At 37.7% G+C, this 26,651-nt stretch overlaps 1 protein-coding gene across 1 annotated transcript in view; it reads right to left on the minus strand.

Annotated features, from left to right (window-relative positions):
• Window positions 1–26,651, minus strand: part of DNAH7 (dynein axonemal heavy chain 7) — a 336,155-nt gene that overhangs the window by 217,778 nt on the left and 91,726 nt on the right. Inside the window, exons 16-19 of the mRNA XM_008950635.4 lie at window positions 19,455–19,679; window positions 17,156–17,302; window positions 7,482–8,167; window positions 4,578–4,764 (exon numbers count right to left, since the gene is read on the minus strand). Of these exons, the coding sequence (XP_008948883.3) occupies window positions 4,578–4,764; window positions 7,482–8,167; window positions 17,156–17,302; window positions 19,455–19,679 (1,245 nt within the window). The remainder of the gene's footprint in view (window positions 1–4,577; window positions 4,765–7,481; window positions 8,168–17,155; window positions 17,303–19,454; window positions 19,680–26,651) is intronic.

Consider the following 26,651-nt stretch of genomic DNA (forward strand, 5'->3'; position numbering starts at 1 on the left):
GATACCCTTTCTTCCACTAGATCAATTTGGCTATTGATACTTGTGTATGGTTCACAAAGTTCTCGTGCTGTGTTTTTCAGCTCCATCAGGTCATTTATGTTCTTCTCTACACTGGTTATTCTAGTTAGCAATTCGTCTAACCTTTTTTCAAGGTTCTTAGCTTCCTTGCATCGGGTTAGAACATGCTCCTTTAGCTTGGAGGAGTTTGTTATTACCTACCTTCTGAAGCCTACTTCTGTCAATTTGTGAAACTCATTCTCGGTCCAGTGTTTTTCCCTTGCTGGCAAGGAGTTGTAATCCTTTCGAGGAGAAGAGGCATTCTGGTTTTTGTAATTTTCAGCCTTTTTGCCTGGTTTTTCCTCATCTTCGTGGGTTTATCTACGTTTGGTCTTTGATGCTGGTGACCTTCGGATGGGGTTTTTGTGTGGATGCCCTTTTGGTTGATGTTGATGCTAATCCTTTCTGTTTGTTGGTTTTCCTTCTAATACTCAGGCCCCTCTGCTGCAGGTCTGCTGGAGTGTGCTGGAGGTCCACTCCAGACCCTGTTTGCCTGGGTATCACTAGCAGAGGCTGCAGAACAGCAAAGATTGCTGTCTATTCCTTCCTCTGGGAGCTTCGTCCCAGAGGGGCACCCGCCAGATGCCAGCTGGAGTTCTCCTGTATGAGGTGTCTGTTGACCCTGGCTGGGAGGTGTCTCCCAGTCAGGAGGCACAGAGGTCAGGGGCCCACCTGAGAAGGCAGTCTGTCCCTTAGCAGAGCTCAAGCACTTTGCTGGGTGATCCACTGCTCTCTTCAGAGCCAGCAGGTAGGAACATTTAAGTCTGCTGAAGCTGTGCCCACAGCCGCCCCTTCCCATGGGTGGTCTGTCCCAGGGAGATGGGAGTTTTATCTATAAGCCCCTGACTGGGGCTGCTGCCTTTCTTTCAGAGATGCCCTGCCCAGAGAGGAGGAATCTAGAGAGACAGTCTGGCTACAGCAGCTTTGCTGAGCTGCAGTGTTCTGGGCTCTACCCAGTTGGAACTTCCCAGCGGCTCTGTTTACACTGTAAGCCAGTTATATTAACAACAGTATTTACATCCTATTTTCAACCTCTGAGGTTTTTAAAAGAACCTTTATTAGGAACTCCTAAGAATGAAGGCAATAACCTTATGTACCAAGCAATTAATCCAGTGGCCTCTACTGTACACATCATCTCATTAGACTTCCTAAAAGAATATGGGTTTCTGTTTATTTTCAGCTCTTTGGAGAGCATGAGCAAAAGCTTCCCTGAATACTAACATATGGAGAAAGAGAAAATGCAAAGCAGATGAGAAAGACAATCGAGTCTTTTTTTCAAATTTTATTTATTAATTATACTTTAAGTTCTAGGGTACATGTGCACAACGTGCAGGTTTGTTACATTGTATACATGTGCCATGTTGGTGTGCTGCACCCATTAACGCGTCATTTAACATTAGGTATATCTCCTAATGCTATCCCTCCCCACTCTCCCCACCCCACGACAGGCCCTGGTGTGTGATGTTCCCCTTCCTGTGTCCAGGTGTTCTCATTGTTCAATTCCCACCTATGAGTGAGAACATGCGGTGTTTGGTTTCCTGTCCTTGCAATAGTTTGCTGAGAATGATGGTTTCCAGCTTCATCCATGTCCCTACAAAGGACATGAACTCATCCTTATTTATGGCTGCATAGTATTCCATGGTGTATATGTGCCACATTTTCTTTATCCAGTCTATCATTGATGGACATTTGGGTTGGTTCCATGTCTTTGCTATTGTGAATAGTGCCGCACTAAACATACGTGTGCATGTGTTTTTATAGCAGCATGATTTGTTATCCTTTGGGCATATACCCAGTAATGGGATGGCCAGGTCAAATGGTATTTCTAGTTCTAGATCCTTGAGGAATCACCACACTGTCTTCCACAATGGTTGAACTAGTTTACAGTCCCACCAACAGTGTAAAAGTGTTCCTATTTCTCCACATCCTCTCCAGCACCTGTGGTTTCCTGACTTTTTAATGATCACCATTCTAACTGGCATGAGATGTTATCTTATTGTGGTTTTGATTTGCATTTCTCTGATGGCCAGTGATGATGAGCATTTTTTCATGTGTCTGTTGGCTGCATAAATGTCTTCTTTTGAAAAGTGTCTGTTCATATCCTTCACCCACTTGTTGATGGGGTTGTTTTTTTCTTGTAAATTTGTTGGAGTTCTTTGTAGAATCTGGATATTAGCCCTTTGTCAGATGGGTAGATTGCAAAAATTTTCTCCCATTCTGTAGGTTGCCTGTTCACTCTGATGGTAGTTTCTTTTGCTGTGCAGAAGCTCTTTAGTTTAATTATACCCCATTTGTCAATTTTGGCTTTTGTTGCCATTGCTTTTGGTGTTTTAGACATGAAGTCCTTGCCCATGCCTATGTCCTGAATGGTATTGCCTAGGTTTTCTTCTAGGGTTTTTATGGTTTTAGGTCTAACATTTAAGTCTTTAATCCATCTTGACTTAATTTTTGTATAAGGTGTAAGGAAGGGATCCAGTTTCAGCTTTCTACATGTGGCTAGCCAGTTTTCCCAGCACCATTTATTAAATAGGGAATCCTTTCCCCATTTCTTGTTTTTGTCAGGTTTGTCAAAGATCAGATGGTTGTAGACATGTGGTATTATTTCTGAGGGATCTCTTCTGTTCCATTGGTCTATATCTCTGTTTTGGTACCAGTACCATGTTGTTTTGGTTACTGTAGCCTTGTAGTATAGTTTGAAGTCAGGTAGCTTGATGCCTCCAGCTTTGTTCTTTTGGCTTAGGATTAAGACAATCAAGTCTTAAGCAAAAGTAAATGAAGTGTTACTCTCCCCTCCCCCACAGAAAATACCTTTTTATTTAGAAATGAGGGCAAGTAATGTTTTTGTTTGTTTCCAGTGGTTTCATAGGATAAAAATTTGCCTCCTTTATTTACAAGGCCCAACACAGCTGCCCTTTCAAGGAACTGATATATCTATAAAATTTCTTGGCAATATGGAATTTTGAAGAGTATTTTGATTGCATATTTTAAAAGAATTTAATTTTTTAAATATACTAACTAAAAGAATACAAGTATCTACTTTTTGCTTTTTAAAACAACAAAAAGTTCTCCTTCATCACCTTCTAAATGGAAATATATCCATATTATAAGGATTTTGCACTGTTGTAAGGAAACTATATATAAAAGACTGAATTTATGACATAAATTAATTAGAGATGATTGTGTTACAAAGCAACTTACTAATAGGTTCTTTAAATATGGAATTAATTCCAGTGTGATTAATTTTACAAAAGTTTGGTTTATAAAAAGATTTGTTTCAGGTATTATTATATAAATGAGGTAAAGATTAAATAAATAAAACTAAGTCCATCTTTCTGAATATTTTCCTATCAGATCATATAGTTGACGTCAATACAGTATTATCAATATTTCGGATTATAGTAACAGCTCTTAAAGTTTAAATAACAATAAAGATATGCATATTTCTATTTCAGGGTAAGACATTTTTAAGATAATACTTATCCTACCTTATAGTATTATATTTTATCAAAATACCAATGCAGAAGTTTATATTCATTTAATGATATGATTTAATAACTAATTTTTTTCTATTTTAATATTTAATGACACACAACCATGCTTCCGAGGCAGTAAATAAATGTATTCTGCCAGTCATGGTGGCTCACGCCTGCAATCCCAGCATTTTGGGAGGCCGAGGCAGGTGGATCACTTGAGGTCAAGAGATCGAGACCAGCCTGGCCAACATGGTGAAACCCCATCTCTACTGAAAATACAAAAATTAGCTGGGCATGGTGGCACACACCTGTAATCTCAGTTACTTGGGAGGCTGAGGCAGGAGAATCACTTGAGCCTGGGAGGCAAAGGTTGCAGTAAGCCAAGATTGCACCACTGCACTCCAGCCTGGGTGACAGAGCGAGACTCTGTCTCAAAAAAAAAAAAAAAAAAGTCTTCTGAATTGAACGAAAAACGTACTTTTTTTTAGTGTTACTGGTTTTTATTAAATTCTCTCTTTAGCTTAAATTTTAAGTTCTCCTCCACAGTATTTGTGTATTTTTCTTTCTTTATTGCATTTTATTTGCATTTATTGGACTTTTTAGATATATTTATCTTCGCAACTCATCTTTTTTTAGGTCCCTACCAGAAAAATGTGTTGAGAGGTTGGCATACTGACATGTGTGCATCACAGTGAGTTTCAGTGGGTTGCATTCCATAACAAGAGAGCCACAGAACAGACGGAGACAGCAAGTACCTCGTACAGTGTCTTCCCTCCAGTGCATCAGATAAGAACCAATAATAGAACCAAAGGTTGTTAAACAATGCAAATTCCAATTTGGACCTCAAGGAGTAATCAGGACAAAATACCTACTTTCGCTTGCGACATTTTCTGCTCCTGGCATTCTAAAGTAATAGCTGAAAAGACAATTTATGTATGAAACAGACAATGGCTTATTGGAAACAATAATGGCTTATACGGATTTCTGAAAACAAAAATCATGTCACTTCAACCAAATAATGACATTTTTGGAGATTTTTTCACCTACCTGCATGACACTTCTCATTATATCTCTCCATGTCTTATCCACAGCTGTAAATCGTCTGCCTTCCTCAGGCATTTGAGACATAATGTCTGGAGAGCTGAAAATGGGCTCCAGATACAGCCACGTGGCTTGGACTTTGAGCCATTCATCCAGAATCTCCTGAAGCAGTAGGAGCTTGCCCTCCCATTCTCTGAGGAGCAAAACACAGTGGCTCTTACTGACAGCAAACCAAGCAAATGTTTCAAATGACAAAATTCAAAACCACAACTAGGTTGTCAGTGTTGTATATAATGTTATACAATTGTTATACATTATATACAATCTTGTATATAATGTATATAATATTCCAATTTCCATTCATCTAGTTGCATTTAAAGATAAATCACTAGATTTGTTCTACAAAATATGTTTAAAGATAATAATATAACATTTATGCTTATACAGATATACACGTTAAGATATACTTATCTACTATTGGGCTGGTTTCTGTATATGTCATAGCAATAAACCTCTCTGCTATCTAGTTCCATGGCTAGAGAGTACAAATTGAAAAATGAGATTTTGTTGACAGTAAAGGTATTCCCAATCAAGGGTACTCTGAGCTTCTGAGGAAAGATAGTTATATCCAATACTCCTTTCCTTTAATGTTCTTTTTTCCCCCTTAATTTGGGCTCATAAAGGCTTTATTTCTAGAATAAAGCCCTTATTTCTAAAATATAGTTGACCCTTCAACAACACAGGTTTCAACTGTGTAGGTCCACTTTTACACGGATTTTTTTCAATAAAGGTTACATGGACTTTGCCTGACTCTCCTGTCTCCCCTAACACCCTCTCCCCCTCTTCTGCTTCTGCCATCCCTGAGATAAGAAGACCAACCCCTCCTCTTCCTCCTCCTCCTCAGTATACTCGGCATGAAGATGACGAGGATGAAGATCTTCATGATGATCCACTGGCACTTAATGAATAGTAAATATATTTTTCTCATGATTTTCTTAATAACATTTTCCTTCCTCCAGCCTACTTTAAGAATATAGTATATAATACATGTAACATTCAAAGTATGTGTTATGTTATTTTTAAGGCTTCTGGTTAACGGTAGGCTATTTGTAGTTAAGGTTTTGAGGAGTCAAAAGTTATATGCAGATTTTCAACTGTGTGGGGGGTCAGCGCCCCTAAAACCCCAAATTGTTCAAGGGTCAACTGTATTTCAATTTATAAGATGTAACTGGCATTTAAAGAAAAATGTACATACTCCAAAACAGTGTGGCACTCATGAGAAGGTGGAATATTTAAATTTACAATAGGTTATCAGTTTGTTTCTAAGTATAGAGAATATAGATAATGATTTAATTTCCTCAAGAATAAATATAATTACTCCATAAACTAATAATTTTACAAGTACAGTTCTAAGGTCTCTATGTGTTTAGTCCATTATCATGTCAACCCTATGAGGTAAGGTCCATTGTAACATCTATTTATCAATGGAGAGACTAAGGCACATAGAGGCAAGTGCCAGGCTCAAGTTTAGCCAGATAATAAACAATAGAGCCAAGATTTGAACCCAGACAGTTGTAATTACTCTGCTATCAGAGATAACATAGTCATAAGGAAGAATGATTTATTAATAGCAACTTCATTTGAATCCAGGAGGTGGAGGTTGCAGTGAGCTGAGATTGTGCCACTGCACTCCAGCCTGGGCATCAGAGCAAGTCTCCATCTCAAATAAATAAATAAATAAATTTAATTAAATAGCAACAGAACTTAGATGTGGCGTAGTCTTACGTATATTAACACATTACTCATCATTTAAGTGGTGCTCTGTGATTTTAGATCTTTAAAACAAAGAAATGTTAATGAGTTCACCAAGTAACCAGGCATTTTCAGAAGTCTTTCTAAAATATTTTTCTTTCAATGCTTATCAGTGAATTTGTTTAACCTCTTTGCACAAGAAGACCTGAATGCTTCTGCTTTCTTCTGTTGTTCTTCCCTCTTTTTCTATCTAATTTTTGTGTGATTCAGAAAATTTCCAAGCAGCTATATGATATCACGCATAGTCCCTTAAAATGGAATCTAGATGTACCACCTTCAGAGTAGTTTAAAAATTCTTCTCTTAATGTGCATGCTGGAGCAAGCTGGCAGGAGGCAGAAGGACCAAACACAGAGAATGAGCCAAGACCAATCAGAACATGCTCAAGTGTACGATAACACCTAAGTCACCAGAGGCAGATACTACCAAGCTGTTAGCATTCCCTTGCCATGCAAATCCACTGAAGACAGTAGTCTGATTTTGATGGACTCTGTTTTTTTAAGGTAATATATAGCCTGCCTAATTACAAAAACTGGAAACATTGACAGACAGCTAGGCTTACTTTAATTGGCTGTGTATGATACTTAAAACTCCCAACTAAAATTATAGTTTCATTCTTTTTCACTTACTTGCCATCCCGCATGCATATGAGTAGAAATTACAATAGATATTCAGCAATCTTCTATGACAAGCTAATATATTTTTAAAACAAAATTATTATCTTCCGTTCACAGATACAAAATTATTTTTGAGAGTTAAAAAATAAGATCATATTGTAGGCAATAAAAACGAATATCTGGATGTTGATTGTCCACTGTCTTTGTTATGAATACAGAAGTTAACAAACCATTAAGATGATAGCAAAGGATGAGCAATCGTCCAATAGCAATGAAGCCATTGATTATAATATCTTTAAATATTTAAAGATCTTAAATATTTAGTATGAAATGCTAAGTATGAAATGCAAAATCAATTCTCAAAAGAAATAAAATATTAAGTATGAAATATTATGTGTGAAATAATTCTCAAAAGAACTTTACATCAAATACAAGTGATTTTGGTAACATAGCATAAACATTGCCATATAAATATCACTTTACCTCATTTGTTTTTCATAAGGCTTAATGAAAGGAGATCCTCGCATAGTTTGTGTTTTAATAATATGGTCATCCAACAACATCTGAATTTCATCAACTGATGCCAAAATAAATGTCCCAGTTTCTCTATAAGAATGGATGACAAATTCCACTGCATCCCATTCAGTAATCATCTTCTCCATCGCCTTTTCAAGAGAATATTCTTTGCTAGCTGCTTCACTAATACCTTCAAATCGGTCTATATATGGTTCCAGATTCATGTCTAAAAAAGAGAAGACTGTGGAGTCATCTGATGGCTGCAAAGGGTAACCAACAATGGCAGACATGGCCTCCCAGTGCCTGGGGCGCAAACCAGGATTACAGATCACTTGAATGAGAGGAATGTGCTGCTTGAAATCTTCCACCTTTGATCTTACTTTTTTTGTCATTGCCAATGCATATGGAGAATCATGAAAGGTTTTCTCCAGTTTATATAATCCTCTCCAGTAATTTCCAGTATCTGCTTCTACTTGGTCTGGATTCACTTTGTGATATGGCCCTTCTGTCCATGCTCTATATTTGCTGCTAAATTCGACAGCAGTTTCATAAAGACGAAGATAAGGGTTCAAGCCATCTTGGATTTTTTTACGTTGAGGATATACAGATGGTAGCCAACCAAATGCTTCCTCTTCAGCATTAAACTGCTCAATCTGAAAGGATAAGTATTGAATATATTAGTTATTTTGAAAGTGAAGGATACTGCAAATTAAGTTTTTTTAAATATCTATTTCAAATGTGAGCCAAAAAAACCTTACTAAGCCCTGAAGTTAAACTTCAATAATCTAGAAAAACAAAGCAGTAATCTCATTTTCCTATTTACTTCTTTTTAATTGACAAAAATGTATATATTTATGGTACATAACATGTTTTGAGAAAATGTATAATTATGAAATGGGTAAATAAAACTAATTAACATACATTACCTCACACACTTATTTTTTTGTAATAAGAACACTACACAATCTACTCTTAGCAATGTTCAAGTATACAATACATTGCTATTAGCTGTAGTTACCAATTTGTACAATAGATACCTAAACGTATTCCTCCTAACTGAAATTTTTTATCCTTTGACCAACATCTTCCCCAATCCCCACTACCCACCAGCCCCACCCTTGTAGGCATCATTCTACTCTCTGCTCCTATGAATTTGATTTTTCATTAGATTCCACTATAACTGAGATCATGTGGTATTTGTCTTTCTGTGCCTGGCATATTTGACTTAACATAAGTCCTCCAGGTTTATCCATGTTGTCACAAATGACAGGATTTCCCGTTTTTATTCCCCCTCTAAGGCTGAATAGCATTCCCCTATTTCTTTTTTATTACAGTTTTCAGAGAACAATGTCTGGTTACATTAGTTAAAATAGTTAATGCACATTTACATACATAAAGAAAGAGTTTTTGTCTGTCTAGACACATTGAGGACACAGCATCATTCTTTAGTTAATAAGAACTTAAATATTTTTTAATATACACAGCATTGTGTTAGGTACTGTGGAAAATAGAAAAAAAGTATTATATTGCAAAATACTAACTCCAAGGAGTTAGTAATCCAGCTCAGGAGAAAAAATATACATAGGTGAAAATTTAACTAATTTTTCAATAATAATAATATAAAGCAATAGAAAAGACATCTCAGCAAAATAAATTTAAAATGAATAAAATATACTATAAAATGCTAACACCCAGAGTTGAGAGAGAGTGCTGAAGTACTGCAGTCACAGATGCTTCTGTAAAGAAAATGAAACTCGAGTTCAGTCTTGAACACTTCCTCTTACTTTAGTTGTGAAATATGTGAGGATATGGACAGTTGAGAAGAGAACTGAAAAGTGTTCGTTAGCTAAATACATGGGTTATGAGGTTACTTAAAATTTCAGTGGCCTCAGTTTTTAAAAAAATATTTGTGGGTACACAGTAGTAGGTGTATATACTTATGGTGTACATGAGATACTTTGATAGCGGTATACAATGCCTAACAATCATATGTTAAATGGGGTATCCATTCCCTCAAATATTTATCCTTCGTGTTATAAACAATCCAATTATACACTTTTGGTTGGTTGGTTGTTGTTGAGACAGTCTCGCTCTGTCACTCAGACTGGAATGCAGTGGCAAGATCTCGGCTCACTGCAGCCTCGATTTCCTGGGCTCAAATGATCCTCCCACCTTAGCCTCCCAAGTAGCTGGGACTACAGGCACGTGCCACCATGCCTGGCTAATTTTTGTAATTTTAGTGGAGATAGGGTTTCACCATGTTGCTCAGGCTGGTCTCAAATTCCTTGGCTCAAGTGATCTGCCTGCCTTGGCCTCCCAAAGTGCTGGGATTAGAGGTGTGAGCCACTGTGCCTGGCCCTGTTTTAGGTTATTTTTAAATGTGCAATTAAATTATTGTTGACAAATACTAGACCTTATTTATTCTTACTATTTTTTGTACCCACTCAACGTTCCTACTTACCCCCTACCCCACCCCATCACTACCCTTCCCAGCTTTTGGTAACCATTCTTCTACTCTGTATCTCCATGAGTTCAATTGTTTTACTTTTTAGCTCACACAAGTGGGAACATGCAAAGTTTGTCTTTCTGTGCCTGGCTTATTCACTTAATATAATGACTTCCAGTTCCATCAGTGTTGTTGCAAATGACAGAATCTTCTTGTTTGTTATGGCTGAATAGTACACCATTGTGTACAGATACCACATTTTCTTTATCTATTCATCTCTTGCTGGACACTTAGGCTTCCAAATCTTGGCTACTGTCAACAGTTCTGCAACAATCATGGGAGTGCAGATATCTCTTTGATATCTTGACTTCCTTTCTTTGGGGTATATACCAGCAGCTGGACTCCTGGATGATATGGTAGCTCTAGTTTTAGTTTTTTAAGGAAGCTGCAAACTGTTCTCCATAGTGGTTGTACTAACTTACCTTCCAATCAACAGTGTAAGAAAGTTTCCTTTTCTCTACATCTTTGACAGCAGTTATTGACTGTTTTTTGAATAAAAGCCATTTTAACTGAAGTGACATGGTATCTCATTGTGGTTTTGATTTGCATGTCTCTGATAATCAATGATGTTGAACACCTTTCCAAATGTCTATTTGCCATTTGTATGTCTTCTTTTGTGACATGTCTCTTCAGATCTTTTGCCCATTTTAAATTCAGGTTATTAGAGATTTTCCAACAGAGTTGTATGATCTCCTTATATATTCCAGTTATTAATCCCTCATCAGATGGGTAGTTCGCAAATATTTTCTCCCATGCTCTGGGTTGTCTCTTCATGTTGTTTATTGTTTCCTTTGTTGTACAGAAGTTTTTAACTGGATGTGATCCCGTTTGTCCACTTTTGCTTTGTTTGCCTGTGCTTGTGGGGTATTACTCAAGAAATTTTTGCCCAGTCCAAATTCCTGGAGAGTTTCTCCAATGTTTCTTGTAGTAGTTTCATAGTTTGAGGTCTTAGATTTAAGTCTTTAATCCATTTTGATTTGATTTTTTATATGGTGAGAGATAGGGGTCTAGTTTCATTCTTCTGTATATGAATATCCAGTTTTCCCAGTACTATTTGTTGAAGAGATTGTCTTTTTCCCAAAGTATGTCCTTGGCATTTTTCTCTAAAATGAATTTACTGTAGATTTATGAATTTGTTTCTGGGCTCTCCATTCTGTTCCATTGGTCTATGCGTCTGTTTTTCTGCCAGTACCATGCTGCTTTGGTTACTAAAGCTCTGAATCCTAATTTGAAACTAGGTAATGTGATTCCACCAGTTTTGTTCTTTTTGTTCTTAGCTTTGGCTATTCTAAGTTTTTTGTAGTTCCATAAAAATTGTAGAACTGTGGGGATGGGCAGGAGACAAAAAAAATTTAGGAGTGTTTTTTCTATTTCTGTGAGGAATCTCATTGGCATTTTGATAGGGATTACATTGAATGTGAAGATTGCTTTGGGTAGTATGAACATTTTAACAATATTGATTCTTCAAATCCATGAACATGGAATATACCTTTTTATGTGTCACCTTCAATTTCTTTCATCAATATTTTATACTTTTCATTGTAGAGATCTGTGGCTTCTTTGGCTAAATTAATTCTTAGGTATTTATTTGAGACTATTGTAAATGGGATTACTTTCTTGATTTCTTTTTCAGATTGTCCACCTTTGGTATATATAAATGCCACTGATTTTTGTATGTCAATTTTGTATCCTGTGACTTTACTGAATTTATCAGTTCTAATAGTTTTTTTTTTTTTTTTTGGAGGAGTCTTTACATTTTTCCAACTACAAGATCATATTGGCCGGGCGCGGTGGCTCACGCCTGTAATCCCAGCACTTTGGGAGGCCGAGGCAGGCGGATCACGAGGTCAGGAGTTCGAGACCAGCCTGGCCAACATGGTAACACCCATCTCTACTAAAAATACAAAAAAAAAAAAAAATTAGCCAGGCATGGTGGCACGCGCCTGTAGTCCTAGCTACTAGAGAGACTGAGGCAGAAGAATCGCTTGAACCCAGGAGGCAGAGGATGCAGTGAGCCGAGGTCACGCCACTGCACTCCAGCCTGGGTGACAGAGTGAGACTCCGTCTGAAAAAAAAAAAAAAAGTTCATATCATCTACAAACAAGGAAAATATGACTTCTTCCTTTCCAGTTTGGATGCCCTTTATTTCCTTCTCTCATTGGACTGCTGTAGCTAGAACTTCCAGCACTATGTTGACTCACAGTGGTGAAAGTGGGCATCCTTGATGTCTTCCAGATTTTAGATAAAAGGCTTTCTTTCAGTTTTTCCCCATTCAGTATGATACTAGCTGTGGGTCTGTCTTTTATGGCTTTTATTATGTTGAGGTATGTTCCTTCAATAGCCAGTTTTATGAGGGTTTTCATCATGAAGTGATGTTGAATTTTATTAAATGCTTTTTCAGCACCAATTGAAATGATCATATTATTTTTGTCCTTCATTCTCTTTATATGATGCATCAAATTGATTGATATGTTTATGTAGAACCATCCTTACATCCCAGGATAAATTACACTTGATCATGATGAATGATGTTTTTAATGCATTGTTGAATTCAGTTTGCCAGTATTTTGTTGAGGATTCTTGCCTCAATGTTCATTAGGGATATTGGCCTAAAGTTTTCTTTTTCTGATGTGTCTTTGTCTAGTTTTGGTATCAAGGTAATACTAACCTCCTAGAATAAATCTGGAAGTATTCTCTCCTATATTTTTCAGAATAGTTTAGGATTGACATTAGTTCTTTTGTAAATGTTGGCTAGAATTTAGCAGTGAAGCCATTGGGTCCTGGGTTTTTCTTTACTGGGAGATTTTTTTATTATGCATTCAATCTTCTTACTTGTTGTTGGTCTGTTCAGGTTTTGGATTGCTGCATGGTTCAATCTTGGTAGTTTGTGTGTATCTAGGAATTTAAGCATTTCCTCTAGATTTTCCTATTTATTGGCATACAGTTGCTCACAGTAGCCACTATTGAGCCTTAGAATTTCTACAGAATTAGTTGTAATGTCTCCTTTTTCATTTCTGATTTTACTCATTTGGGTCTTTCTTTTTTTCTTGGGTAGTCTAGTTAAAGGTTTATCAATTTTATTTTTTCAAAAACCAAGTTTTCATATCATTAATTTTTATTGTTTTCTTCATTGCAATTTTTAAATTTCTGCTCTGATGTTTATTATTTCTTTTCTCTACTGATTTTGGGTTTGGTTTACTCTTGCTTTTCTAGTTCCTTAAGGTGCATAATTAGTTTTTTTGTTTGTTTGTGTGTTTGTTTTGGTGTAGGTACCTATAGTTATAAATTTCCCCCTTAGCACTGCTTTCACTAGATGCCATATGTTTTGGTATGTTGTGTTTCCATTATCATTTGTTTCAAGAAATTTTTCCATTTCCTCTTAATTTTTTCATTGACCCCACTGCTCATTCAGGAGCATATTGCTTAATTCCTATGTGTTTGTATAGTTTCCAAAATTCTTCTTGTTATTAATTTCTAGTTTTATTCCACTGTGGTCAGAGAAGATGCTTGATATCATTTCCTTTTTTAAAATGTTTTAAACCTTTTTTTGTGACCTAACATATGGTCTATCCTTGAGGATTACCCATATGCTGAGGAGAAGAATTCGCGTTCTGCAGCTGTTGGATGAAATGTTCTGTAAATATTTATTAGGTTCATTTGGTCTACAGCATAGATTAAATCTGATGTTTCTTTGTTGGTTTTCTGTCAGGGACATCTGTCCAGTGCCAAAAGTGAGGTGTTTAAGTCTCCAGCTGTTATTGTATTGAGGTCTATTTCTCTCTTTAGCTCTAATATTATTTGCTTTATATATCTGGGCACTCCAGTGTTTGTTGCATATAAATTATAATTGTCATACCCTCTTGCTGAATTGATCCTCATATCGTTATATAATACTTTGTGTCTTCTCACAGTTTTTGTCTTGAAGTCTATTTTGCCTGATACAAGCATTGCTACTCCTGGTAATTTTTTGTTACCATTGGCATGGAATATATTTTTTCAACCTTTTATTTTCAGTCTATGTGTGACTTTATAGGTAAAGTGTGTTTCTTGAAGGCAACAGACCACTGGGTCTTGCTATTTTTTTTAAAAAAACCATTTATCCATGCTATATCTTTTGATTAGAGAAGTTAGTCCATTTACATTCAATATTATTATTGATAAGTAAGGAGTTACTTCTGCCATTTTATGTTTTCTGGTTGTTTTGTGGGCTTCTCTTGCTTTCCTTCCTTCCTATCTTCCTTTTAGTGAAGGTGATTTTCTCTGATGGTATGTTTTAATTTCTTGCTTTTCATTTTTTGTGCATCTGTTGTATATAGTTTTTTATGTTAGATTACCATGAAGCTTGAAAATAATATCTTATGACCCATGATTTTAAACTGAAGACAACACTGATTGCATAAATAAGCAAAAAGGAGACTAATTTAAAAATCTACACTTTGACTTCATCCTCCTGCTTTTTAACTTTTTTTGTTTCTCTTTATATCTTTTTGTATTGTTTATATCTTGAAAAGTAGTTGCATTTATTATTTTTGATGGGCTCGTCGTTTAGTCTTTCTACTTAAGACATGAGTAGTTTACATAGCACAATTAAACAGTATTATAATAGTCTATTTTTCTGTGTGCTTATTATTACCAGTGAGTTTTGTGCCTTCAGATGATTTATTATTGCTCATACTGTTCTTTCAGATTCGCAAACTATGGCATTTCCTGTAGGATAGGTCTGGTGTTGATGAAATCTCTCAGCTTTTGTTTGTCTGGGAAAGTCTCTCTTGCTAGTTCATGTTTGAAGGATATTTTCATGAGATATACTATTCTAGGGTACAAGTTTTTTCTTTCAGCACTTTAAATATGTCATGCCATTGTCCTGGCCTGTAAGGTTCCCACTGAAAAGCCTGCAGTCAGATGTGTTGGAGCTCCATTGTGTGCTATTTGTTTCTTTTCTCTTGCTGCTTTTAGGTTCCTTTATTTTTGACCTTTGGAAGTTTGATTATTAAATGCCTTGAGGTAGTCTTCTTTGGGTTAAATTTGCTTGGTGTTCTGTAACCTTGTACTTGAACACTGGCATCTTTCTCCAGGTTTGGTGTTCTATTCTACTAAGCTTGAACCCAAACCACAAGACAAAATCCTTCCCACCCTTCCCTCCTCTTTCCACAAGAGGAAGAGCCTCTCCTGCTGCTGCCACCACTGGCCCATGGGCAGTTCTGCCAGGCCACTGCCAATGTTCATTTAAGGCCCAAGCACTCTTCAGTCAGCTTGTGGTGAATACTGCCAGGCCTGGGACTCAGCCTTCAGGGCAGTGGGCTCCCCTCTGGCCCATGGCAGGTCCAGAAATACTGTCTAAGAGCCTAGGCCTGGACTTGGGGGCCCCAAGGTCCCACTTGGTTCTCTATCCCAGTGTGGCTGAGATGGTACCCAAAGCCAGCATGTATCAGAGTCTCACCTAAGGCCCATAGCATACTACCTGGATATCACTATTGGTTATTCAGGGCCTAAGGGCTCTTTAGTCAGCAGGTGATGAATCCTGCCAGGATTGTGTCCTTCCCTTCAAGGCCTTCAAGGCAGTGGGTTCTCTTCCAGCCCAGGGTATGTCTACATATGTCATCTGGGAGATAAGGCCTGAAATGGGGGCCTCACAACCCTGCACGTTGCCCTGCCCTACTGTGGCTGAGCTAGTATCCAAGATGTAAGACAAAGCTGTCTTTTCTCTCCTCCCTACTCTCCTCAAGCAGAAGGAAGAAGTCACCTTCATGGGTGTGAGCTATACTGCTTAGGGTTGGGAGAAGCATGGCATAAGCACTTCCTCAGCCACCCTGCATGGTGTCTCCTTAGGTCACATGTTAACCCAGTTCACCAGCTCTAAGCCCAGGACAGCAACAGGGCTTGCCTAAGAATTCCAGTCCTTGTAACCTAGACTGTCTTTTAAATTCACTTAGGACTCCAGAGCACTTTAGCCCACAGTGGCACGGCCTGCTGAGAAATTCAAGTTCTGACCACTGGGATGGGTGCTTCCCTGCTGGCTATGTCTGGTCCAAATGCTCTCTGTGTGGGTAGGTGCCAGCTGAGGTCAGAACAGTTTTGCTTTCTGCTGCAACAGGGCAGCACTGAGTTCTATGCAAAGTCCCCCAGTCACTACGCTGTCCCTCCCCGACGTGTACAGATTCTCTCTCTGCACCACATGGGTGCTATTGGGGAATGCGGAGGGGCAGCATCAGCGTTTCAAGACTGTTTTTCCTGTTTTCAATGCTTCTTTCAGTGATATGAAGTTAAAACCAGGTAACGTGATTGCTCACCTGATTTTTGGTTCTTATGAAGGTGCTTTTCTGTGTGCAGATAATTGTTAAAACTTGGTTTCCTGTGGGTGGTGGGGGGAGCAATCAGTGGAGGCTTCTACTCAGCCATTTTGTTCCACCTCAGTGGCCTTGGTTTAAAATAACTACAGAGTTTTTATTTTCTCCACGTATGTTGACATATTTGTGATTATTATAAAACAATTACCTGAACTAATAAGATATTAAGATCTTTCAATGTAAGAAAAATGATAGAGCATCATAGTTAATCGTATGTTTTCATTCTCCTTTTCATATAAAATACAATTAAACTCTGTAAATATCTTATATGGCAAAGGGTATGGCTCTTTTTCCTCCAGCTTCCTCTAATGAAAAAGCTGATTTCTGAAACAGTAGTATTGGGAACAAAATTGCTTGGTGAGAGAAAATAATGGACCTTATTTTAAAACAAGGCCACTAAATCTAAGCTGTCCTCTATGAAGATGGAAGAACTAAACCGTAACCAGGTACTATCATTTGCCTGCTTCTGCTCAAAACTATGGACTCCCAACTATCATAGTAGAACTATGATGCAAATAATTAAATGATGCAAAGCAAAGTTTAAAAAGAAGACTGAGATATAACTCTATCTTTAACATAGAAAAAAATGTATCACTACCAATAGAAAACAGCAATACTGCTACTCCTTGAAGCATGTCTATAAAATCTATTTGTGTCATTCTATTATCCTCTAATTAAATGTGGTTACTGTTTTATTTGAATCTACTTCTTAAAGGTGAATAACTAAAACGAATTCAATGCTTTTTCAATTGAACTAATTCATCTTTTTAAGAATTTTTGAATTATACCTTATCTGCAGCTAAATCCAACTTTCCATTCAGTATTTGAGCCTTTTTTAGGTACCGCTGAACATCCTGAAGATCTCCAAATGAATAAAATTCTTCTGATTGCTTAGCATAACTCTCCAATTCCTCCACAAACCGTTCGCACCGTAACTAATAAAAACAATTTGTTGTTAATATTCTTAAAAGTTAAAACCCCTTGGTGTCAAAAAATTTTAACATTGTAGGAGTTATCAGAATTATTATTATATTTTGTCACTGGTAAAACATAAAAGGATGATCTGGAAAATGACCGAGATCTAAAATATGCAGACTTGTAAAATTTTAAATTAATGGATTTAGATTCCTCTAACTCACAGATTAGAAAAAGTCAACTCTGTATTATCTATGTAAGAAGTTCTAGCTAATAAAATGAATAAAAATGTTAGATAATGGTGATCTTTAATATGCTGAAGAATTTATGCAAACAAATAATTTATCAGCATTTGAAAAATCTCTTAATAATCAAGAATGGGACTAAAAGAAAATTTCAATTTTTACCTATGCTATTTTTATAAACAACTGGAAAAAAACAGAATTTCTTTAATTGTACTCTGATATCATTTCAATCAGCAATACTAAAGCAAGATATTCCAAGGTTATTTTTCTTGTCCAATAGGCTCTCTTCACAAGAAACACGTAAGGTAAATAAATCCGGATTTAAACACTTAAAAACTATAGTGTTCTAATATAAGATAAGTATGTATGTTTTAAGTAAAAAAGCCTTGTTACATAATTGGTATTGGTAAGGCATTCCAAATTAAATGGCTCTAAAAAATAGCTCAATAAAATATTCAAAAAATTTAGGTTATTCAAAAATAGATTTTCTATTTTATAGATTATCTAGGCTGATTTATGTCCTCTTTTCTCTAGTTTCCTGGCAAACTTATTGCTCTAGCCCAGTCGGGGAGAGAAAATGAGAGGAAAAGTTCATCAACAGTGTCTGTAGTTTGTGGAATAGTATACTTTAAAACATAGCATAAATAATTCTGGGCCACTTAGCAATTTTCCAAGAGTCTATTTTATTGAAACTTAAACATCTAATATTTACTACTCATGATGTTTTCTGCAGTTTTTTTAAAAATTTGATATACACTTAATGTAAAACAAAAATACCAATTACAGTTTAAAACGAAGAGTCTTTTTAAGCCTATAAATTATTCTCCAAACAACATATTTTGCCAATTATATTTGCTGTAATGTAATAGAAAGAAAGCATGGCTTGCTATTAAAGGACATCTGTACTGGCTGACCTAGAACAAGTCTCTTAATCTTTGGGAAACTTACTCTTCCATCTGTAAAATGAGACTGTAAATATTAAGTCATTTACTAAGACAGTAGCTATGGAATGCTCACAGCATTTCTGTGTGTCAGTCACTGTGCTGGGAAGTGGATATAAATGGAGAAATGTAACAGTGAAACAGCCCTGCTCTCAAGGAGCTGATGATCCCATCAGGAGGCAGACTTACAAATACTAACATAATGATCAGATAATTGTCTGATAGAGATGTGGTCAAAGTGAGAGCACAGGAGAGAACAAGCAGCACTGAGGTCTGCTGAGAGGGCTTCTCAGAAAAATGAATAGAGTGTGCTAGATGAACAGGCACATGTGGGGTGGGGGTGTGCTCAGAGTGATGGGGAGAATGTGCAGGAGACAAGAAGCATAGGAGAGCAGACACCTAGAAGTTGACAGGGTTACTGAAAAGTCATGAGTGAGGAGTGGGGAGAAGTAGGCAATGAGGCTGGACAGTGAAATGGGCAAATCATAAATCATCTTATATGGAAGACTGCCCCCTCCCCGCCAAGAAAAAAGCTGGAGTTACTGAATGTTAGAGTGACGATTCTGGGCACAATGCTCATGAGAGTGAGCAATCATGAGGTATGAAAGCACATTTCATCAAGGGAGCTTTGATATTCAAGCAAGTTTTAAAAACCGAAAATAGTACTATAAATTAGGTAAGATAAATACTATTTTTATTAACTATCACCTATGCACGATATATTCCATTTTTTTCACATTATCTTGAAAAATCAGGAAGTAACTGCATATTGATCAATATACTACTGACTCCATAATCATCCAATAAGCATTATAAAAGATCCAATATATTACTGTCTCCCACTAATATTTATAGTGAGATTATAGCATTATAGTATGAGAAAGCTAAAAAAGTATGCACTCAAATAAAATAACTGACAATGCTACATAAAAAGATAAAAACAAAACATTTCCAGAAAATGAAAATAAAATATCTAAGATGCCAACCTTCAGACCTTCTTGATATTGTTCTATTTTCTCTTTAATGATTTTCCTGTGTTCTTCAAAAATTTCTCCCATCCTTCCATACCACTGGAAAACACTATTATTTAGCCTAATGTCTGCTGGAGAAAAGTTGACATAGTCGATGAGGAAGGCGAGGCAGTTTTTGGAATCCACTAATCTCTGTTCTAGTTCAGTCATATCAGTTACCTCCACTTTCCGAATGTAAGCCTGAGGGAAAACAAAAATTATAGGTGACATTTTAACGAACAGCTCATGTCACGAAACAGCCTGCGGAAATACACTGTATAACTATGCACAGACTTATTAGAAGTCAACACTTTTGGTTCAAAATCAGGGACTACAGCATAGTTTCCTTCTCATCCCTCCCAAACATCTCACTAAAATGACAACAACAAAAAAAGAAAAAGAAAGAAAATGCTCAACAACACGTGGAAAACCAGGGAGGAGTGCTGTGGGTTCACAGAAGATAGATATGAAGCAGATACTATCTGAGTGAAGATTTACTCTTTCAGAGTAACATTTTATGGGCACCTGCTATGGGCCTGACAGTGTGCCAGGTGCTGGCAATACACTGTGATGAAAGACAGACATGGGCTCTGCCCTCCCTGAGTTTGCAGTCTAGTTGGGGAGTCTCTTTTACCCAAATAACCACCAGAACAAATGTAAAACTTCGAGCTTGCAACAGAGACAACTGCTACACAGGCACACTGCTCAGAGCATATCATAAGGATGTGAAGTAGTGAGAGGTGGAGGGTAGTTCCCATATCTTGGAGAAGCACAAATAGAAGGAAACGAGGGAATGAAACAAGTGGAGAGGGCTGCATGTGGAGGGAACATGGGCCCAGTGGCAAGAAGGAGCAAGGGTAAGGGGCTGAGGGGCCAGCAGCACTGCAGCAGAGTGGTAGGGCAGCAGACCAGAGTGGTAGGGCAGCAGATGGCTTTGTTTCATTTATTCCAGTACTGAATACTCAAGGACAACCAACATTTCTTCGTTAGTTCCAGTCCCCCTGGTACCAATACTTCTGGACTACCATTCAAGGTAATAGGAGCTCCTTTGTGTCATGGAATGAAATTCTTGTTTTATGGGTGGGTATTGGGCACGTGGGAATGTGATAACCTAAACATGGATGCACTTTACTGTAAACTCCACTTTTTCCTCTTTCCCTGAACTGTTTGGACCTATACAGTTTTTTTGTTTGTTGTTGTTGTTGTTTTTGAGATGGAGTCTCACTCTGTCACCCAGACTGGAGTACAGTGGCACAATCTCGGCTGACTGCAACCTCAGCCTCCCATGTTCCAGCGATTCTCCTGCCTCAGCCTCCCAAGTAGCTGGGATTCAGGCATGTGCTAGGTTGTTTTCTGTTTGTTTTGTAATTTGAGTAGAGATGGGGTTTCACCACGTTGGACAGGCTGATCTCGAACTTCTAATCTCAGGTGATCCGCCCACCTCAGCCTCCCCAAATGTTGGAATTACAGGCGTCAGCCACCGCGGCTGACCCTTCCTTTGTATTTTTAAGAAAATATTAAAAATCGGCCGGGTGTGGTGGCTCATGCCTGTAACCCTAGGCTTTTGTGAGGTCTAGGCAGGCGGATCACCTGAGGTCAAGAGTTCAAAATATGGTGAAACCCCGTCTCTACTAAAAATACAGAAATAATTGGACGGGTGTGGTGGCGGGCGCCAGTAATCCAGCTACTTAGGAGGCTGAGGCAGGCGAATTGCTTGAACCCAGGAGGCAGTGGTTGCACTGAGCTGAGATCACATCACTGCACTCCAGCCTGGGTGACAGAACGAGACTCCATTTCAAGAAAGAAGGGGAAGGGGAAGGGAAGAAAGAAAGGGAGAAGGAAGGAAATAATGAAGACCTAACAATGTTTTTGAAGGAGAAAGTTGCTTAGAAATTGTTCATTGATATATTATTCTAATTAGACTAAATGTTTTTATGTTGTAAATCCAAACCAACAGGATACAAACCATGGTGGTTTCCACAAGTAACAAAATGTCTAACTGAAAATATATTTTTGATAATTTAGTTAATCAGCTATCTATGTAGTCAAATGACTGGGATTTTTATTTCCTCTTACTGATAATAAAGGACTGATTTCTATACTGAATAAATTCATCAACTGTTTTGCCCTTGTGGTAGTAATCTTTTTTAAAATATAGAAATATTTGAAATATCAGGCAATGGATCCTATTTGCTAATTCTGTCAAAGGTTGTTATGTACAGTAGAAATTCACAATAAATAATCCCCAAATTCCTAAATATTTCCAGTAATAGCTAGGAGGATAAATAAATGATGATACTCTCCATATTCAATATTCATTTTTCCAAAGGAATTTTCCTTTAATGAACAGGAATTTACAGTTTAACTCTCCAACTACATTTATATTCATTCATAACCAAAGAATCACTTGATGTCCAACAATAATTAATATAAAATATTAAAATATTCTAAAAAAATATATAGGCATGTATGTATATTTTACACACACACACACACACACACAGTCACATATGAAGGACCTCAATCCAAGTACAAATACTTTCAAAAGGACAGAACTCTCCTTAAAGACTGATACGTAAAAATTGGTTCTAATGATTTTAACAAATTTTCATTTAAGTGCATAATTTTTAAAAATACATATGTAATCACTTTAACTCTTTTTTATAATTTCCTGTGTATAGAAAGTTTTGAATGATTTTTATGATTTGCTGGGTGCACTTAAATATTTTAAAATCAGGATCAAGGCAGAGAAAGATGGCTGAATAGACGCCTCCACTGATCACTCTCCCCATAGAAATACCAACTTTAACAACCATCTAAACGCAAAAGCACCTTCATGAAAACCAAACATCAAGTGAATGATCACAGTACCTGGTATTAACTTCATATTACTGAAAGAGACACCGAAGAGGGTAGGAAAGATAGTCTTGAATTGTGGATGCCATCCCTCCCCTGCACCCCCGCATCAGCTGCTGGGCACTGAGAATCTCTGTTCTCAGGGAGGGAGAGTGGGACTTTGTGTTGGAACTCGGTGCTGCCAACATGGGCAGACCTCAGCAAATGCCCATGGAGGGTCCACTTAGAGCAGCCCTAGCCAGAGGGAAATCACCCATTCCAGATGTTACAACCTGAGTTTTGGCAAACCTTGCCACCATGGGCTAAAGTGTTCTGAGGCCCTAAACAACTTGAAAGGCAGTCTAGGCCACAAGAACTGCAACTCCTAGGCAAGTTTTAGTGCTGTGTGGGGTCAGAGCCAGTGGGCTTGAGGAGCACATGACCTAGTGATATACCTAGCTAAAGAAGTGGTTGTGCCATCCCTCCCCCAACCCCAGGCAGCACAGCTCACTGCTCCAAAGAAGACCCCTTCATTCCACTTGAGGAGAGGAAGAGAAAAGAGTAAAGAGGACTTTGCAACTTGGATACCAGCTCAGCCACAGCAGGATAGGGCAACGGGTAGAGTCGTGAGGCCCCCATCCCAGGCCCTAGCTCCTGGAAGACATTTCTAGACACACATGGGCCAGAAGAAAACCCACTGGCTTGAAGGGAGGGATGCAGTCCTGGCACAATTCATCACCTGCTGACTAAAGAGCCCTTGGGCACTGAATAATCAGGAGCAGTAGCCAGTTAGGAAACACCCTGGGCCTTGGATGAGACTCTGAGATGTCCTGGCTTCAGGTGTGATCTGGCACATTCACAACTGTAGTGGCTACCAAGAGAGACTCCTTCTGCTTAAGAAAAGCAGAGGGAAGAGTAAAGAGGACTCTGTCTTGCAGTTTAGATACCTCAGCCTTGCAGCTCGGCCACAGTGTGGCAGAGTATGAAGTGGGATCTTGGGGTCCCCAATTCCAGGCCTTGGCTGTTAGGAGGAATTTCTGGACCTATCTTGGGCCAGAGGGGAGCCCACTTTTGTGAAAGTGGGTCCTAGGTTTAGCAACATGCACCACAACCTGACTGAAGAGCCCTTGGGCCTTAAGTGAACATTGGCTGTGGCCTGGCAATACTCCCCAAGGACCTGTGGTGGTGGTGGACATAAGAGTCTCCTCTGCTTATCAAAAGGGGAGGGAAGAGTGGGAAGGACTTTGTCTTGTGGTCTGATGCCAGTTCAGCTGCAATAGAGTAGAGTACCACATAGATTCCTAAGGTTTCCTACTCTAGGCCCTGGCTCCCAGGCAGCATCTCAGGGACACTTGGAGCTGGGGGAACTCACTGACCTGAAGGGAGGAACACATGCCTGGATGGCTTCACCATCTGCCAATTGTAGAGCCCTAGGGCCTTGAATAAACACAGGCAGTAGCAAGTAAGAGGTTACCATGGGCCTTAAATGAGAACCAGTGTTGCGCTGGCTTCAGTTCTGACCAAGCACAGTCCCAGTGGTGATGGTCACAAGGGTGTTTGTGTCACCCCTCCCCCAGTTCCAGGCAGCTTAGCAGACAGAGAGAGACAGAGAGACAGGGAGAGAGAGAGAGAGAGAGAGAGAGAGAGACTCTCTAATTATTTGGGAGAAATTAAGGGACGAGAATAAGAGTCTCTGCCTGGTAATCAAGACAAGTCTTCCAGATTATATCCAAGACCACCAAGGCAGTACCTCTACAAGGCCATGAGATCCAGTGTTACTGGGCTTGGGGTATCCCTTAATGCAGACACAGAAGAAGTGACCAAAAACTTAGATCACAACATTTAAGTCCCTTCAAATACCTGGAAAGTCTTCTCAAGAAGGAAGGGTACAAACAAGCCCAGAATGCTAAAGGTATAATACCTAACTCTTCAAGGCCCAGACACCAATGAACATCCACAAGCATCAAGACTGTCCAAGAAAACATAACCTCATCAAACAACCTAAATAAGGCACCAAAGAGATAAACCCAAAGAGATAGAGATATGTGACAGACAATTCAAAATAGCTGTTTTCAGGAAACTCTTTGAAATTCAAGATAACACCATGAAGGAATTCAGAATCTCATCATATAAATTTAACAAAGAATTTGAAATAATGAAAAAAGAATCAAGAAGAAATTCTGGGGTTGAAAATGCAATTGACATACTGAAGAATGCATCAGACTCTTAATAGCAGAGTTTATCAAACAGAAGAAAGAATTAGTGAGCTTGAAGATAGGCTATCTAAAAATACACAGAGGAGACAAAAGAAAAAAGGATAAAAAAGAATGAAGTACACCTATAGGATCTGGAAAATAGCCTCAAAAGGGCAAATCTAAGAGTTATTGGCCTTAAAGAAGAGGTAGAGAGAGATAGGTAGAACCTTATTCAAAAGGATAATAACAGAAAATTTTCCAAACCTAGAGAAAAATATCAATATTTCGGTACAAGAAGGTACAGAACACCAAGCAGATTTAACCCAACAAAGACTACCTCAACATATTTAATAATCAAACTCCCAAAGGTCAAAAATAAAGAAAGGATCCTAAAAACAGCAAGAGAAAATAAACAACCCCCAATGGAGCTCCAACACGTCTGACTGCAGACTTTTCAGTGAGAACCTTACCACCCAGCAAAGAGTGGCATGACATATTTAAAGTGCTGAAGGAAAAAGAACTTGTATCCTAGAATAGTAAATCTGGTGAAAATATCCTTCAAACATGAAGGGGAAAGAAGAACTTTCCCAGACAAACAAAAGCTGAGGGATTTCATCAACACCAGACCTGTCCTACAGGGAATATTAAAGGGAGTTCTTCAATCTGAAAGCAAAGGACAATAATGAACAACAATAAATAATCTGAAGGTACAAAACTCATCAATTATGGTAAATAAACAGAAAAACACAGACTATGATAACATTGTAATTGTGGTGTGTAAACTATATATATATGTTAAGTAGAAAGACAGAAAGATGAACCGGTAAAAAATAACTACAACTTTTCCAGACATATAGTACAGTAAGATATAAGCAGAAACAACAAAATGTTAAAAAGCAGGGGGATACAGTCAAAACATAGATTTTTAAATTAATTTTCTTTTTGCTTGCTTATTTGTTTATGCAATCAGTGTTGTCAACAATGTAAAATAATAAATTATAAAATATTATTTGCAAAATTTATGGTAACCTCAGATCAAAAAACATACAACAGACATACAGAAAATGAAAAGCAGGAAGCTAAAACATACCACCAGAGAAAATCACCTTCACTAAAAGGAAGACAGAAAGGAGAAAAAGAAGGAAGAGAAGACTGCAAAACAACCAGAAAACAAATGACAAAATGGCAGGAGTATATCCTTACTTATCAATCAAAAAATTATCAATAACAACAATAACATCAAATGTAAATGGACTAAACTCTCCAATCAAAAAACATAGCCTTGCTGAATGGATAACAAAACAAGACCCAGTGATCTTTCACCTACAAGAAACACACTTCACCTACAAAGACACACATAGCCTGACAATAAAGAGATGGAAAAAGATATTCCATGCCAATGAAAACCAAAAGAGACCCGGAGTAGCTACACGTATATCAGAAAAAGTAGATTTCAAGATAAAAGCTATTAAGAGACAAAGAAGGTCATTGTGTAATGATATAGGGGCCGATACAGCCAGAGGATATAAAAATTGAAGATATATAGGCACCCAACACTGGAGTACCAGGTATATTAAGCAAATATTATTAGAGCTAAAGGGAGAGATAGACCTCAATACAATAATAACTGGAGACTTAAATACCCCATTTCAACATTCATACAAAACATGTCATACAAAAAAAGATTGTATGTCATATGTTATACAAAAAAAGATCATTCATACAAAAAAATAAACAAAGAATCATCAGATTTAATCTGCACTATAGACCAAATAGACCTAATAGATATTTACAGAACATTTCATCCAATGGCTGCAAAATACACATCCTTCTCTGCAGCACATGGATCATTCTCAAGAATAGACCATATATTAGATGCTAAAACAAATCTTAAAACTTTCAAAAAATTGAAATAATATCAAGTATAGTCTCTGACCACAATGGAATAAAACAAGAAATCAGTAACAAGAGGAATTTTGGAAACTACACAAACACATGGAAATTAAACAATATGCTCCTGAATGATCAGTGAGTCAATGAAGAAATTAAGAAGGAAATTGAAAAAATTTCTTGGAGGAAGTGATAATGGAAACATAACATACCAAAACCTATGGGACGCAGCAAAAGCAGCACAAAGAGGGAA

The sequence above is a fragment of the Pan paniscus genome, chromosome 13, assembly GCF_029289425.2.
Source record: "Pan paniscus chromosome 13, NHGRI_mPanPan1-v2.0_pri, whole genome shotgun sequence".
NCBI lineage: Eukaryota > Metazoa > Chordata > Mammalia > Primates > Hominidae > Pan > Pan paniscus.